This window comes from Spodoptera frugiperda, chromosome 16, assembly GCF_023101765.2.
Source record: "Spodoptera frugiperda isolate SF20-4 chromosome 16, AGI-APGP_CSIRO_Sfru_2.0, whole genome shotgun sequence".
Lineage (NCBI taxonomy): Eukaryota > Metazoa > Arthropoda > Insecta > Lepidoptera > Noctuidae > Spodoptera > Spodoptera frugiperda.
In genome coordinates, this window is record NC_064227.1 from 4982912 (window position 1) to 4999975 (window position 17064).

The 17064-nt window shown below is 36.2% G+C and overlaps 2 protein-coding genes across 11 annotated transcripts in view; both read right to left on the minus strand.

The window, feature by feature from the left end:
• Positions 1-7534, minus strand: part of LOC118280728 (uncharacterized) — a 113700-nt gene extending 106166 nt beyond the window's left edge. The window contains exon 1 of the mRNA XM_035601068.2: positions 7332-7534. The gene's annotated coding sequence lies outside the window, so the exon portion shown is untranslated. The remainder of the gene's footprint in view (positions 1-7331) is intronic.
• Positions 7535-8511: 977 nt separating this feature from the next.
• Positions 8512-17064, minus strand: part of LOC118280644 (uncharacterized) — an 86210-nt gene continuing 77657 nt past the window's right edge. For 4 of the 10 annotated variants that reach the window (XM_050699645.1, XM_035600918.2, XM_050699646.1 and 1 more), the window contains 11 exons: positions 15963-16763; positions 15359-15878; positions 14886-15235; positions 14486-14605; positions 14140-14288; positions 13846-13971; positions 13296-13415; positions 12847-12942; positions 12467-12555; positions 11827-11976; positions 8512-11491 (listed from right to left, as the gene is read on the minus strand). In XM_050699645.1, the coding sequence (XP_050555602.1) occupies positions 11334-11491; positions 11827-11976; positions 12467-12555; positions 12847-12942; positions 13296-13415; positions 13846-13971; positions 14140-14288; positions 14486-14605; positions 14886-15235; positions 15359-15878; positions 15963-16763 (2679 nt within the window). In that variant the 3' untranslated portion in view covers positions 8512-11333. The remainder of the gene's footprint in view (positions 11492-11826; positions 11977-12466; positions 12556-12846; positions 12943-13295; positions 13416-13845; positions 13972-14139; positions 14289-14485; positions 14606-14885; positions 15236-15358; positions 15879-15962; positions 16764-17064) is intronic. The other 6 variants (XM_050699654.1, XM_050699652.1, XM_050699648.1 and 3 more) reach the window with 6 other exon arrangements.

Sequence of the window (17064 nt, forward strand, 5' to 3'; positions counted from 1 at the left end):
TCAATTGGTTTATTACTTTATTTCAAATCCAATAGAATTGATTTTGTTATGGTGTTTGTATACGGTGTCATGTCTGAAAGTAAATAATCAAATAACATACACAGTGTACACGGTGTTTTTATGGTTTTATCTACTGTAGATCCTTGCTTATAGGAACTGCAGCGGTTTTGGGAGCAATCTCTCAAAACCGCTTTCTTTTTAGGAAGAAATCCAATAATGTAACACTAAGTGCGCTTTTCCACTAGAGATGTGCTATGAAACTAGGTTATGAAGATGTAACAGCTAAGCTGTGAAACTAACTGCCCGTTTCTACTGATGATAAGATATGTAGCTGTGAGAGTAAGATGCGCCACCGCAAAGTAGCTGTGTGAGGAAGGTGCGCAGCTCAAGTATGCGGTTTGTCGATAGTAGGAGAAGCCATTCACATCCATAGCACGCAGCTTTCCATATAAAAAACATAGCTTAACTAAGTCCGTTTCTACAAGTGCTAAGCTATGTGTACCAAGTATTAAAGTTATTATTGCATCCATAATGTACACAGGCGTTGGAAAATACAGTATTTAGTCACAATTATGAACCCTGTCGGCCACAGCAAATTATAAAATTCTTAGGAGAGAGGAAGTGCATTTAGAATTAATTTAATATCGTTTTAAAATGATTTGTTTCAATATAATTGGTGGAAGCCAAACGCATCTACAGCAACAAAGCATAGCACATTTCTGGTGGAAAAGCAACCTCAGTCAGAATCTACAATAAGAATAATGACCAACGAAATAGACTGACACATACGAAGACGTGAGGATCTCACTACACAACCTAGGGACATGAATCAACTGTCTTGTATCCCGCCACGAAATTACACTAGTATATTCGAACAGGGATTCTACTTGACACATCAAGATAATGGAATAGATCTAGTCTTATTATTTTAGTCTTTACTCAAATATCTTTGGATACAACTGGATTGAGTTTAAAATATTGAGAAGTATGAGTATATTTCGCGAGTCTGTTGACCAAAAGTAAATGGGGACTATTTTTGGTGATTTTTCACCGACTTATACTATATTATGGACTATCTATAATTACTTAGAATGAAAGTGCAGATAGTCTCTATCCATAGAATTACTGAATTGTCTACAAAAGATTTATACATACATAACGCCTGTTTCCCATGGGGGTAGGCAGAGACAATGGAACTGCAATTGCTATGAATCTTACATATCTCTTTCGCTTCATCTCCAACGGTCATCAGTTTTTTCAAGCATGTACATCGGTTTTATAAAAGATAAAAACAATAATTACATCATCACTTGTTAGTATGAAAGAATTTAAGAAAAGTCCAAACAATTTGTTAAAACTAAGTGTCAAGAATACATCTTTAAAATTGACACTTTAAGTAGATGATGGCAAATATAATAAGAACAGTAGTAAATATATGTTTTTGGTCATCTTTAAACTAAACTATACTATGTGCAGTGTGCACACAAATGATTTAATATGTTTTTACAAAGAACATTATTTATTCTATATATTTCAACCTAAGGTAAAAATCACCACCATAGGCGTCAGAATCAAGCGCTCTCTCAAGAGAAATATAGATAGGTACTCAAGCCCGCTTCGGCGTGACACGACAAACATTACCCACTGCCCTCTCATCAAAGCCCATAAACCCTGTTAAAAAAAAATCGGTTACCGAAAAAAATCATTGGCAGCGTATCAATCATGTGAATTTAGAGCTTATCGTTGGTCGATCGCAAAACCAATTTAGTATTTGGAGCGACTCACGCCTACGAAGCGTGCCGTACCTACGTAGTATAGAATTCATTCTAAAAGCACCAGTTGCGCTATGAATGGGCCCATTCAATACTGTGCCGAGAGGTACGCATGCGTGGTATCGATCTGTCGGGGCCGCGCGGGAGGAAGCGCCGTGCGTTTTCCATATGCGCTGGGAGTGTTGGCTATCGACACACGTATGAAGGTTTTTTGGGGATGTGTTGTATGGTTTTTGGTGAATAGTTGAAAATAAGAGAAGCACGTATTATAATGATCTTATGGTAGATGTTATTTGGGTGCATCATCAGTATATAGTAACAGTTTCCATTGATTTAAGTTTATCGAAATTGTTTATAATGATAAAGTGATAGTTATGTAATTCAATTGCTGGTAAACTTGACTATGTTTTCCGAAGTCAATAAATAAATGCGTTAGAACTCATCTTTGAAGTAAAATTAGGAAATTAATGGATATCTGTGCGTATAGGATCATAGGGAATACCCATATCAATACGAGTCTAGACTATGGAATAAAAAATAAAAAAGGAAAAACCATTAAGTTTTAATTCTCTGGTCCAACAACGCAATCTATATTACTCGTACTTCGCTGCACAATAGAAACAAATAAATTGGCTTCATACTATACTATAACCCTTTTTCTATGAGTCATCATTCTTTAGTAAAGTATTGCTTGTTACGTTAATTCATAACTTAATGTACTTAAGTAGTATTAAGTCTCAACTAAATTCCGCTTGTCTGGTAAAATGCTTCGAGATCCATTCTTAGGTAAGCTAAAACGTTAGTTAGAATTTCGAATAAAACCACAGAGTTAAAAACAGTATTCGATGTAATTTTGAAGATGAGTTTCAAGACATAATTCAGACTTGAGGAAAGTCTTTTAAAGATGATCATCTCATAGTCCCAATTTAAGTTCGATACTTTAATAAACAATACCTTACCTTAGAATAACTTCAGTACGAGTTTGCTTTCTCTGATTGGCCGGTGCGGATGAACCAACCATTCAAGGGCCGTACGCAGACCGCGGTCGATTCGATTATGTTAAACGTAAAACAAACTCAAACTTAGAAACAAACTCAATAGCAAATAGCCGACTCATATTATACTCTAATACACGGTGCTACACTCAAATATGCGCTAACTTTAAGAAACATAACCACATTGTACGAATCGACACACCCTACACAAAAAAACATTCCGACACGCAACCCAAATGGAAAACCGCACCCATCCGGAATGTTACGTTTTTGGCAAATAGTGTATCTATGTACACAAGATATAGACACACACATACATCATAGCCCATGTTAATATATGTAGCCGTGGTCTATTTATAGAACAGTCTATTTTAAAGTTTGCAAAGATGTTACAGAAATGTTCTTAATCACGTTCAAAGTAAGGTGTTGTTTGAAGAAAGGTAGAACTCGGTAATTTACTTAGAGAGACGGCTTAGTGAAATGAAATCTTTGTGTGGGAGAGCCATGCTTCGGCACGAATGGACTGGCTCGACCGGAGTGATACCACGGCCTCGCAGAAAACCGACGTGAAACAACGCTTGCGTGGTGTGAGTGAGGTTACCAGAGGCCCAATTACTCTCCTTCCCAATCTTCCCAATCCCCGATTCCCCAACAATCCTTTAATTCCTAATCCCTAAAAGGCCGTCAACAACCTTGTAATGCCTCTGGTGTTTCAAATGTCCATGGGCGGCGGCGATTGCTTACCATCAGGTGATACGTCTGTTCGTTAACCAGCGTATTCCCATAAAAAAGTCACGTTCAAAATAAGGTGTTGTTTGGAGAAACGTAGTACTCGGCAAATTACTTGTAAGGTCGGCTAAGTGAACTAATATGAAGCCTGTGTTTGCTTACATTACGGCAGTATTTTATCTTATCTTTCATTCATGAGATAATAGTTTATTTAAGTCTGTATAGCGTGATTACATGCGTTAAGTGTTTATTGGTAGCATCTTAATTTAAAACAAATTAGTAAAATGGTAAAATACAACATTTATGTTAAGCTATAATACCAAATTACTTGATGCTTATTATGTATGTCGCCGTGCCCTAACCGGGTTTCATGTTGAAACTAATCTGCTAATGTAATATCTATGTACCTAAACCTACACATGAATGCATCAAATGATTTGAGTTTGAATTAGTACATTGTACAGTAGCATTACGTGCCATAATGTGCACCTCTGCTTACCCCTTCAGGGATTAAAGGTGTATATGTATAGGCAAAAATATAAAACAAATAATAAAGACTAAGGAAAAATAAATTAGATCATATATAGGGAAGGAAAGATCGTGACACATCAAATCTTACCCAGAACCCGGTTGGTTGATTAGGTTCGATTCCCGGGTCGGTTTAGATTTTCACAAATTTCTCAGTAGTAGCACGGAGTCTGGAAGTGTGCCCAGTATATGGCAATAGACTCACTCCCTATTACATGGGACTTATAATACAAATGGTGAAAAGTGGGTGTACATTGTATAGCGGCATTACGTACCGTAATGTGCAGGTGCACCTATTGGGATAAAAGGCGTCACGTTGCATATACATACATATAGAGCTCAGCTTCTATCTGCAACTTGGATAAGTCCGTTTGACCAGAGAAACACCGAGCTTCCTTGATTGCGCCATTGTGTTCGGGGAGGAGGTCTCACCGAAAATGATAGCATTAATTACACACAGTCAATAAGTTGGATGCCTTAGGACCCTCGGCCACGGTGACATTTGGAGCGCATTCACTAAACGCGCGACAGTACTTATTTCTACTAACGTATCTTTATATATATAATTCTTCTGTACGTGTGTATGTCACTGAACTTCTCTTAAACGACTGGACCGATTTTGATGATTTTTTTTGTGTGTGTTCAAGGGGATCTGAGAATGGTTTAGATTCACAATTTTGTCCGCTGGACAATGTTTTTTTAATTCATTTTTAATTAATTAGTAGTTGTTGATTTTGGAATGTTATACATTGGATACGACAGACGGCGCTACCATCGCAGTGTCAAATATTAATGACGTTAGATATTGTCATAACATTTGAATAATAATTTTCATCAAAATGGTCCAGAATGTTTTAGCTTATTAATAAAATTAAAAATTTTTAAATTAAAGACGTGTAGACAGGACAACGTCTGTCGGGTCCGCTAGTATACTTATAAATGTGCACTTTGCAAGTGTATCGATGTAGAAGTGCGACAGAATCACTACAAAAAGTCGCCGTGGCGAGGGCCCTTAGACTATGGCGAATATGGCGATCAATTACTTTCAATAGTATTTATAAAATGTCATTCTCTATATTAAATTAACTAAAAAATCACGTAAATATATGGAGAAAAGCTCTACTAGTTTCCTCGTCGCCGAGTCCGCGCGCGCTGCTTATGATGATGAGTCCCTCTGTTTACAGATCATTTAATTTATTGTATTATAGAATCCTTTTGATTATTTGTTAATTTTAAATTATTTTAGCTCTTCTCGCCTGAAACACAGGATTTCCTAGTTCAGGCATGTAAGACTCGGATTTAAGTTTAATATTTAAGACTACATGTAATTTATCCTGTAAAGAATTTTTGAATAAAAATTTATTTATTATTTATTTATTTATTTAATATATGAGTAAACCGTGTTTTTTTTGTTAATTTAGTATGTCTCACAATAGGTGTTATAAAAAATCTCAATATTGTTAGAAATGAAAGTTAGTGGCATATTTTTTTTTTAACTGCATAAAAGTTTGTATTTCGTAAAATGGTAGAAAACAGGTCCTCAGACTTTTTTTTGAGGAGGGAATATCATATAACGATTTCTTCTGCCTTGACTCCCACTCTAACGGACAAAAAACTACCCTGTTCTTGCTCCTATTTCGAGCCAGAGCTTCGGTAACCCGGTCTTTAAACTATAAGAGTATAATATAGTCTGAAAGCCATCCTTATATTTCAATTTCAACATTAGACACGTTTTTTTTTTATTTTCTTACGGAAACAAATACTTTCAAAGATATATCGATTTTAAATATCGCGTGAAGTCGCTTCTAGGTACGATTTATACTAACAGATTCGTTTTATTATCTAAGTATTGTATCTTATACGACAAAATAATAAAAAAATACATGTTTAATATTTTTTCATTACCTAACTGATGGACTAATTAGATTTTTAATTTTCATACCCCGTCATCATCCCTATTGCGCAAAGGTCGTCAGCAGGTATGTACAGATATTAGACAGAACACCGAGCAGCAGCATTTTTTTTAGTAAATTAAATTATTTAGAGTCTTTTCTCTAACCCATCGGACCACCATGGAGCTTATGGCTTGAAAGACCTGGATTTTTGAACACGAACGAAGTCACGGGAAAATACTAGTGTCTAATAAATTTGCATGAAACGACCGACATCTGACCTCGGCAACCTAGTTTCAGAGAAAACCGATAAGATGCGGTTTTGGAACAAATTTAGCAGACTTTGTAGAACCTTCATACGTAACATCGTGCCAGTTCTTCTATAGAGAGTAGGCAGAGGTGTACGCCCACTCAATGAGAAGAAAATAACGTAACATACACCTATTTTAAGCACAAAGTTATGTTCTTGAAGAACACAATCATAATTGTAACACCTATTTACCAGTTGCTTATTAAATCTAAAAGAGTAAAATTTATTGCCATAAGGGATTCACCCGATTCTTGAATCCGAGTTTGTCTATTAAGAGGTCTCGATGCTCCTTACAGGTGTAGAGGGTAGCCACCGGGGTGATTTTAGTGAGGTAAAAATCCCACACTCCCTAGTTTTTTATCCCCAAAAAGCTAGGCGCCTTTTGAATGTTTGCCCCCGTCATAAAAAATAAGGATCCTAGTTTGACTTTGACAATGATAATTTCATAAATTTTAAAGAGCTGGGGGCAAATTAATGGATAAAGCTCTACTACAGTACATACAGTACGCTGCGCACGCGCCGTATCTGCACACGCTGCTCATGATGGAGAGTCCCTCTGTGACTCGAAATTAGTAGAGCTTTTCTTTAATTTACGTGAGTGAACTGTGATTTTTAGTTAATTTAGTATGTCGTACGATAGTTATTATAAAAATAGAGCTGGGGCCAGTTACTGCTACCAGTTTCTGTGGCATAAAAATTTCAATCCTATCACCCAAGTCAACTCAAAGCCTGTCGCATTTGTAACGCCTTTGGTATTTCGGATGTCCATGGGCAGCGGTTATTGCTTACCATCAGGTAATCCGTCTGCTCGTTTACCGGCTTATACCATAATAATAAAAAAATCAGAATGACTCGCTTTTGGTCCTTTAGACTTACTAAAGGACCAAAAGAGACTACACCACTGGGAGAAGCCCAGTCTTCAACCAGAGTCCTATGTAGGTATAAACTGTTATGCTTGTAATAGATTGTCTAGCAAAAAAAAAACAAACACACAAACACTATCACATTCACTCATTCAACAACTAACTCAAACAAAACAAATACAAACTACACATAGTTACCCATCGTCTACCGTTCAAATTGTCACAGATTATAGGGTACTTACTTCAATTGGCAGTGTGTGCCGCTGTGCGCCTAGCACGCCACTCACACACAATTTTTTCTAACATTTAATAACATAACACTACAATCCACACTACAGAATTCACTACACATCACTTCACTACATTCTAACTACACTTTAAAATAGTTTCTTTACAAATTGAGTTTAAAAAACGTGGCTTTGTTTACAAAAAATAGTTTTTTTTTTAATGAGCGAGCGTAAACAACTACACGGGCGCGAATTGAACGCAACTGATGTCATTGGCTTTGACAGGTCAGCGGATTGAAATATGCGGGTAGTTTGGATTTCTGTTATCATCTAGAAGTATGAATGTGTTTGCTATTGAGTAAAGGTTCTTAAGACGGGGTTTGTCGTAGTCATCATGCTTGACTAGCAGGTTGAGGGTCGAACTTAGATCACCAAAAATTTAGAAGAGTTTAAGATATAAGTTTTATATTGTATTTACGAACAGAATATCATGCCTCTGTATCACTCATGACTTTTTGTCACACAATTGTTGGGAATCGAACCCGGGACCTCATGTTGTGGCGAATTGTATGTTCTTGAGAATTTGAAATCTTTTGGTTATTTATTATATTTTTTTTTGGTAATGTGTCAGCGATTGGCTACTATGTCTGCCGATAGTAAGCGATGGAACACGTCTACCCTAATTTATTTTTTTAGAAAATTGTTGCCTCACACTATCATTTTCTCTTGTGTGGTGGGTGCGTTTACAAACATACAAGTTCACATTCACCTGGCACGTAGACCCCGAAACAATAATTTGTAGATCACACAAAGAATTGCTTCGTGCATGAATTGAATCAGCTACACATTGCTCGGCAGCCATATACCCAGCACCGCACCAACCGTGCAGTTAAAACAGGTAAAATATATGAATACTCATTTATATGTTTTTTAAGTGGGGAAAATCATCCAATGCCTTCTCTCGCCTTAGACGAGGCGAGAGGGAGTGTCAGACTCTTACTGACTAAATACCACCCCGTTCCTACTCCTGCTTTTCGAGCCGGAGCCCCGGTAACCCGCTAGGTAGTCCGCAGCTCCGGAACCCATTAATAGTGGACATTAACCTCTCGCATAGAAAACACATTGTGTCTCGTGTATTTTCGGGCACACGAAGGGTTAAAAAAGGGGTTAAAAGTAAGTAAATAAAATGACCAGATTATAAGGATAATTCTTGTTTTATTCCTAGAACTCATGAGGTAAACAATACTAAACTATATCATACCAATTCAAACAAACTGAATGCTTTACAATACAATTGTCAAACATTATCTTTAACTTTAAACAAAATTTTGTACCACACGCATTCTGTATTTATTTATATATTTTTTGTAAAAAAAACAGGTTTTGAAAAACACTCCAGTCAACAGCTTTTAATAATTAGCAGACAAAATACTGTATTCGTAGGGACAAATCATTATATTTTTTTAATTTAAATTAACGAAGATTACAATTAAAGCTACGTATTCTAAAATACATAAATACGCGATTAAATTATAGTTTTTATTTTTATTCAATAAAAAAAATGTTGTGAAATTGAAAACTTAAAAAGAGAGTTGAAAAAATAAAAACAGAGAAAATAAAATTAGATAACAAACAACAAAAAATAGTGAGTTTTATTTTATTTTAATGCCGATTCGTAAATGAGCCAATTATTTTTAATTATTTTAATGTCAGAGAAACTCGGAGATGGAGTCTTGTTTGTGTAATTGGAAAATATGACTTTATATTGTATTTTATTTTATACTTCATACTTTATTTGCTAAAATGTATTTGCCTTTATTATAAAATAGATGTACAGACCAAAACGGTATAAGATATTTCTAAATAAAATCTGACTAATTCGTTATGGCACCGCCTATTCTGATAAAAAATAAAATAAATGAGAAATGCTAAGATAAGAAACTAAAGTCTAAACAGTGAGGATTATACCGCTGTACAAAATAAAACGTAGAATTTATAATTTCTGTGTTAAAAAATCCATTCTACAATTTATTCTCGGATAATAAATTTTAAGTAAAAAATAAAAAAATCGGAGACATTCTACTATGTGTTTTAATTTTTAAAATTTTAAAACATTATTATAAATTATAAATGAATGATTTTTACTTAAATTATTTTACTATAAGTGAACTGTTGGAGATTAAAATAGAGTTTATAAATTAAAATATTAAACATATTTGCAAAGTAGATGACGTAATAGGAACAACGGAATAGACCTTAAGCTACAAAATACTGATGATACATGCTAGGGATAGGGTGTAAAACAGTTTTGGTCACAGAAATGGTCGATAGAACCAACATCGACCATTTTCTAAAACTAAATGGCTCAAACGGACGCCAGGAATCAAAAATCAGGAATGCAAAAGGTGTATTTTAGAAGGACACAGATTTATAAATCTAATACTGAAATAAAAATGTGTTTCGTCTTGTTACGAGATTTCGAATTTTGTATTTTTGCGAAAATTGCGAGTTAATACTATCGTGAGACATACTAAATTAACTAAAAACCACAGTAAAATTAATGGAGAAACACTCTACTAATTTCGAGTCACAGAGGGACTCTTCATTACGAGCAGCGGACACTAGTACAACTTTTCTCCATATATTTACGTTTTTAGTTAAATTAATACTTTTAAAATATTGTTCTCTTGCATTAATTTAATATTCAATATCTCACCAATCACATTGAAAAAAGTTCTAAATCTCGTAACTGAGATGAAAACAATTAATAATATTACTTATTGAAAATATTTATGGCATTTTATGGCTACCTCATGAATCACAAACATTAGCACTCGATTTTTTTAACTGTACATAAATGTCCTAATGTTTTTTTTTTACATATTAATATTTTTTTTACCAATATTTCTGTAACAATTACATTTTTTTATTAACATTATGTTTTATATATAATCTAATCTTATTTACAAGTTGTATTTTGTTATAGAATTGACCTTTTTTAATTAAATATGTTTTTTTTATTAAATATAATATTTTTTCGAATGTAAAACTAGATTGTTTTGCGATAATTTCTGATAGTGATGTGTTTTGATGTTAAATAAGTCGATAGGGTTTTTTAATGAGTATTTTTTCTACCAGAATTTATCCCAAAAGATGATATTGTCATGAATTTTACCCTCCAGGCACAAAGTGGCGTTCTTAACCCAAATTTTATTGCCTTAAATATGTTTTCTTTTTTTAATATAATTTCACGAAGTTCTACATTTAATAATACTATTCGTAAAAATGTCTTTTTCATGGGGAAGTAATAAATATAAATATTTATATAAACTAACAACTAAGATTGGTCAGGATTTAGGAAATACACACTTTTTTAAATATAATTTGTATCTATATTTTAGCAACAGCCTTCTGGTTTAAGTCTACTTACTGCAGTTTAAGTTTAAAAAGACCAAAGTAATAATAAAATGTAAAGATTGTTGCTATAACTAGATAAACATGCATGCAGTTGCATCTACGGGTTATTCACATTTGTTCATACATTTTTAGGAAAATATACTAAACACACGACTCCTCGCACATATAATCGCTTCAATAAATTCAACAATAGTTTTCAACTAGTTACGGTTTTGGCACAAAATCATTTGCCACTAAGATATCCGGTGTTGTGACTAAGGCACAAGTTTTGAGGGAATCTACTATTTAGATAGATTTTAGTAGAATTAGGTAGAAGTATACGTCACAGTGACATTACAATATAAACTCTATCACTGTCAATTTAACGTTCAAAATTGAGTGACGCGTTAGCTCCTAATTCTACATATTTCAGGGAATCGAAATTCTATGTCTGAATGACATTTTAGGTTCTCCTAAATCTAGGCACTTGAACAATATCTAGCCTGAATCTCAGACATAAACTGTGCTACAAATTACACATTCTTTCCACATCATTCACTTTTCGAAAGTCTTAGGTTCATTTCTTGCTTGTTACAAAGTCACTTTTCGTTAAGTCTCTAGTCAGTTGGTACCGCTTGTGGAGGGTCCAAGGTTTGCTTCCTGGTGTTTGTACTTGTGTGACGTCATTTGAGAGAGACCGAGGACGGCGAAACCGCACTGTAAGCAGTGGTAGTGGGTTTGTTTCTTGCTGTGGATACACTGGGGCTCGTAGCCACAACCTGTGGAAGGAAAATACTTTGTTAGACATTGATAAAGTAAATAATGACAAGTTTAAGACCATAAATAGGGCTTCTCCAAAAAATAAAACATCCCAAAACTTCTCTCGCCTTGAGTGAGGTGAAAGGGAGTATCAAACTCTATAATCATGAGACCTGCAGATTAATTTGTATGTAAAGCATGATCAATTGTTTTAAATTATAAAATGCAGTCTGATTCCGCTCTAATAAATAATATATCTGGTCATTTTTGTGCAGCTGAAAACATACTAGTATACTATCAATCTTTAAGACCATTTTCAAGAGAGAAAATAATAATAAAAAGTTATTAATCTTACCTTTGCTAGGTGGGAACTTCTCGAAGCCAGCAGCCTGGATGGAGTCAAGTTTCTGATGCTGCCGACGGTGGGCCACGACCTTGTTGGTGTCAGTGCACACGAAGTCACACTTCAGGCAGTGGAAGTGAGATGCCTTGTTCTGTCCTGTTCCTTGTGGCAAAAGAAACGTCTAATTTAGTATAATTTTGAATAAAATACCTTGAAATGGAGCTAAAATATTAAATAGTTATAAATATACTAATCACCAAACTAATAAATGGCTATTATATCGTTTCACTAATCCCCAAAAGCAATATTGTTTCCTATTCGAAATGAGACATAAAATAAAACTAACAAAGTTACCAAGTTAAGTACAGTAACGCCATCTCTTATTTGATACGTGAACTACAAATCTATAGAATGAATAGTGAGAAGGCGCGTCTCTCTGATTGATAGCAATCACTTCTTACAAATATCAAGTCAATTTTGATTTGTAATGGTAAAAGAATGAGCAAAAAAATGTGTGTAATATTTTAATATATCAGGAGCCTTAACTTATGTGAAATTGTGTTGTTTTTTCACTTGTGAAGTACCTATTGAAATATGATTCAGTTTCCTAACTATCTCTAGGCTAATATCGTAATATAAATGGAATATTTACCGAATGTCGATGCGTGTGGGCACTCCGGTCGCTTGCAGTAGACATTAGCTCGGTACTGCTGGAAGTCACCGCCCATTAATGTGTCCAATCTGTAAGAGGAATGGTTTTATTAATAACACAAGTTTATTTGGTTGTATACCGTTTAAAACGATTGCTGTTTTCTAAATAATGATACGTGGTATGCTAATGCACGAGGATTATCTCTCGAAACAGTTTCTTTTATATCTATGACGCATAGGCTATTTGTAATCTCTTCAAAAAATTGTAGATTTTTGACATATTGGAGTTCATTTTCCATTTCACTGGTCACTCTGAACTTATCGACTGGGCTAGATGTCTTATGGCTGACTTGATAATGATGACGACAATAAGAAACTTACCTTTCATGTCTAGCAGTATGTTGGACGAATCTCGTCTTGTCACAGAATGAGTAGCCACAATCCTTTCTTGTGCAATGGAAATGCGTTTGATGTTCCCTGTAAAGATACAAACATTATAGTATAACATTTTAAAAGTAATTGATACTGTTACCTAGTATACTAGAGAGAATTTTTGACATCTAAAAAGATTCTATTATATTGGAAATTGAATACTTTAATGAAAATTCATTGCTGAAATCAAAAACTATTCTTTAAACGCCACGGGGATCACCGGTGACCGACGTTAGCGGAGGATTTGCCTTCAACAGTTTTCTATTGGCAGTCAAAGACTTAAATGAAGCCTTAAACAAAGCATACAAAAACGCCCGAAAGTCTTCAAATAAACTTCATAGAACAAAAACATCTTTAAAGAGAAGCTACATGCCATAACTTCATAGATTCCTGCTCACCTGTATCCACAGTGCTGGTAAGCACAGTCCTCGTTGAACCTGAAGCGGAGGTAGCCTTCAGGGATGGGCTCGTCCTTCATGACACGCATGTGAGGGCCACGCGTGGTGTGGGTTCGCCTGCTGACGATACAAACAATATTAGTATGGTTTGAAGATACATAGATGGGGATTTGAAAGAAGACAAGTAGAAAATTGGTGCTATATATCAAAATTGGTCGTTGTTTTCGTGGCAAAGGGTGTAAATACGGTATAAAAACATATTTTGTGTTATGCATAACATAAAAAAAAACATAGCGGCGGTTAAAGAGAAATAAGCGACAAAAAATGAAATGTTCAGGAGAGCCGTTTAAATCGTCGGTCGTCAAAAAAATACTATGATTCTTTTTTGTTCATGAAAGAGCGGAAAATTTTACGTAGGATAGCATATTAAACTCATTTCTGACCAAAATGTCGCTTATACCCTATTTCCTTTTAACCGTTGATATGATGTATTATATTATAAGAGAGAAAAGTAAACAAAAGAAATACAAGTCAAAATATTTCAACTCACGTCTTGGCAATCATTTCAGCCTCCTTATCCAGACCTGGTGGTAGACCATGACCTTGAAGAAGACTCTGTTCCAGCAGCAGTTCTGGTGGGTACAGCATTGTAGGGTACAGGGAGAATGGAGAACCACTGGAAAGAAGAAATGAAATCATTAGTACATGACGACTTTAATGATGATGAAGAGACCAAATTGACAATTGAAAAGGACCTTTAAACTGTTTATGCTTAAGGCATAAACTTGCATGATAAATATAAGCAAGAGATAGATTGTTAGGAAAATATGAATAGTCTGCTTACCCCTGTGAGAATAAAGCAACTTGTGCCAGTCCTGGAAGACCAGCTAGTGATGCTGTGTACTGTTGCTGCATCTTCAGTTGTTCTTGGAGGCTTCCCTTCCTGCCACCTGCTAGATACTGTTGCAGAAGGAGGCTTTGCACTGCCTGCACCTGTAAATGAAGATGATGCGTTAATGGTAAGGTAATGTAGAATTTTCAATACAATAATTTCAATTATCGAAAACGTTCAAGATATTTTTGTCTAATAACCCTGGACCGGGGACTCTCAGTCCATTAGTTGAACTCATTATCTGATGAAACGTGTATGATGAAAGGCTACAGATAGTATAGACATATTTTCTATTTACCTGATCAGCAGGATTCGGAGGTCGCTGACTGTGGCTCGGAGAAGGTGCCTGACTGGTGGACGATGATGATGCAGTAGAAGGCAATATCGATATCTCAGGATATTCCCTCTCCAAAGTCTCCTGTGCGCAAAAACACAATCTTAGTTGAATGGTATAACTTGCCAAAATACAATAATTTGTCACAAACAATACAATACATTGACGTCAATAGTCCTAAATTAGTGTTCACAGAATCTAATTATACATAACCACTATTTTGAGGACGGCGCCTTTTATTAAAACCTAAATAGACGTTGACAAAATGCCAACTAACACAATTGTGATAAAGGTTAAGCTAATGTTTCGAGGATAATGAATTTATACTTCAATAAATGAAGGTAGGGACCAGAAAGTAGCTCACCTTAGTAGCTGCCAGTCCAACTGGACCAGGTTCCATGGAATTGCTGTGCTTCTTCACCATATGACTGAACAGCAGCTTCAGATCCACATAAGCTTGACTGCAATGAGGACAATGGTAATGCAGGTTCATTCCCGTGGAGTTCTTATTCAAAGGACAAGTCTGATCATGGCACGAAGGTGGGATCGTTGGTCCTGTGATCTTCGGAGGCTCAAAGACTTTCTTATGATCGTAATCCATACGAGGCTTCATTTCCTTTGAAGGTGAGGCATCATAGATGCTTCTTGGTGACGGAGACGAAGTATTACTTCGGAGATGTGATGACGGGTAGAAGGTACCGGTCGCTTTTACTACTGAAATAAATATGGTTTCAAGATCAGTTTAATGTGGCTTGAGGTGAACATTGTCAAATTGATTTAAGACTGAGTGCATTAGAAAATGGCTAATGCTATAAAAAATCATAGAAAAATACTCACCGGACACGCTATCCTGTTCTCTTTCAAACTCACTCTTGATCGAGAAGTTTGCTGGAGTGAAAGACTCGTTGGGCTCCTTCATTGAGCTGACACTGTCTACTGAAGCCCTCTCTTTCAAAGAATAATCTTTGGCTTCCTCGAATTGCTTCTCTTGGTCTGTCTCACTCTTGATCACAGGAGTACCCCTGCCGTGTTTGTGAGTAGCCAACGCAGAGTACTGTGTCAAAATAGCTGGGCAATTATTACCCTGGGCGCAGTGGAAATGAGAGCGCAGTTGGTTCTTGAAGCAGCTCTTCCCACCACACTGGTCGAATGAAGCGAAATAGTCGAATCCTTCTAATAATGGACTGACACCATGAACTTCTCTCATGTGAGTCTCCATGATGATGTGGGTTTCGCCAGCAAAGCTGCAGTTGGAGCAGTGGAGATGGAGTCGCGCCATGCGGAGCTGGCAGGCGGGGTAGGAGGACGAGCAGGTGTCAGGGCTGGTGAACACTTCAAAGTGTTGGAACTTGATGCGCTGTGAAGAAAGACCAAAATATTAATAACAATCATATTAAAATTAATTATGATAGCAACTGTTTATTTGTTTAAGAATACTTACAGGGAATTCTTCAATTGTTGGAATAACCGGTGACTGGATGACCGGCGGTAACTGATTACTCTTCGGTAACTTGAACGATGTAAATATGGCTGTCGGAGTGATATTGTCAGTGTATACTTCCACGACCCTGTTCTTCGGGGGCCTGCCCCTTTTTCTGCTGAACATTTCATCTAACGAACTCGATGGGTTGACTTGCTGAGGAACCACTCCAGGGTTGGGCCCAAGGTTCAACTGAGCTTGCAAGTTTGGTGTCAACTGCGAAGACAAGCTTGGTGCCATTTGGGCCAATTGTGCCAAGTTTGGCGGAAGATTGGGTAAATTCGGGACTTGACCGAGTTGAGCCGCCATATTTGGATGCAGCTGGGCTGACAGTTGAGGCGGGAAGTTTGGAGCGAATCTAGACGCTAAGTTCGGAGACATTGGGCTCAGAATCGCGTGCTGGCGATGGTGTTCCAAACGTCTGAATGGATGCTCTTCGGAGGATAGGATGACTGCTCCACAGTTCTCCCAGGTGCAGTGGTAATGGGTGATGTCTCTGATATGTTGGCAGGCAGAGTTGCCGCAAGGGTTGTTCCGGGTGTAGGTTACGAAGTAGGCTTCAGTGACTTGGTTCTGTTGCTCGTGTTCCATCACGTGTTTTACCATGGTAGTGTGGCAGCTGTGTGCCATTTTACAGCCATCAGCCAAGCAATGATAATGCTTGTTGAAAGCGCTGCATTTGTTGCATTTGTCTTCAGCCTCTTTGCCTCCATTGAATGTCTCGATATATTTCCTCGAAATCTCTTCGACTAATGCTGGATTCTGTAAAACAATGAAGTGATTTACATATTGTTTTCCTTGTTGATAAGCCTTGTTACTGGGTTTTTTTCGAAGCGTAGGTAAAATTTGGTGACAAAATAGAAAAACCCAATTGAATCAAGAATGTTACCGAAATCGAACTCTCCACCTACAACTATGATCAACCATGTACGCATTTTTACCAATAACAACTAGCTACGCTTCGTAAAATGACTCTATTAACACTAACACATGTCGAGTGGCATAAAATCTTTCAATTACATTCTCTGCCTCGTCATCTCATTCAATAATCACTTCATATAAA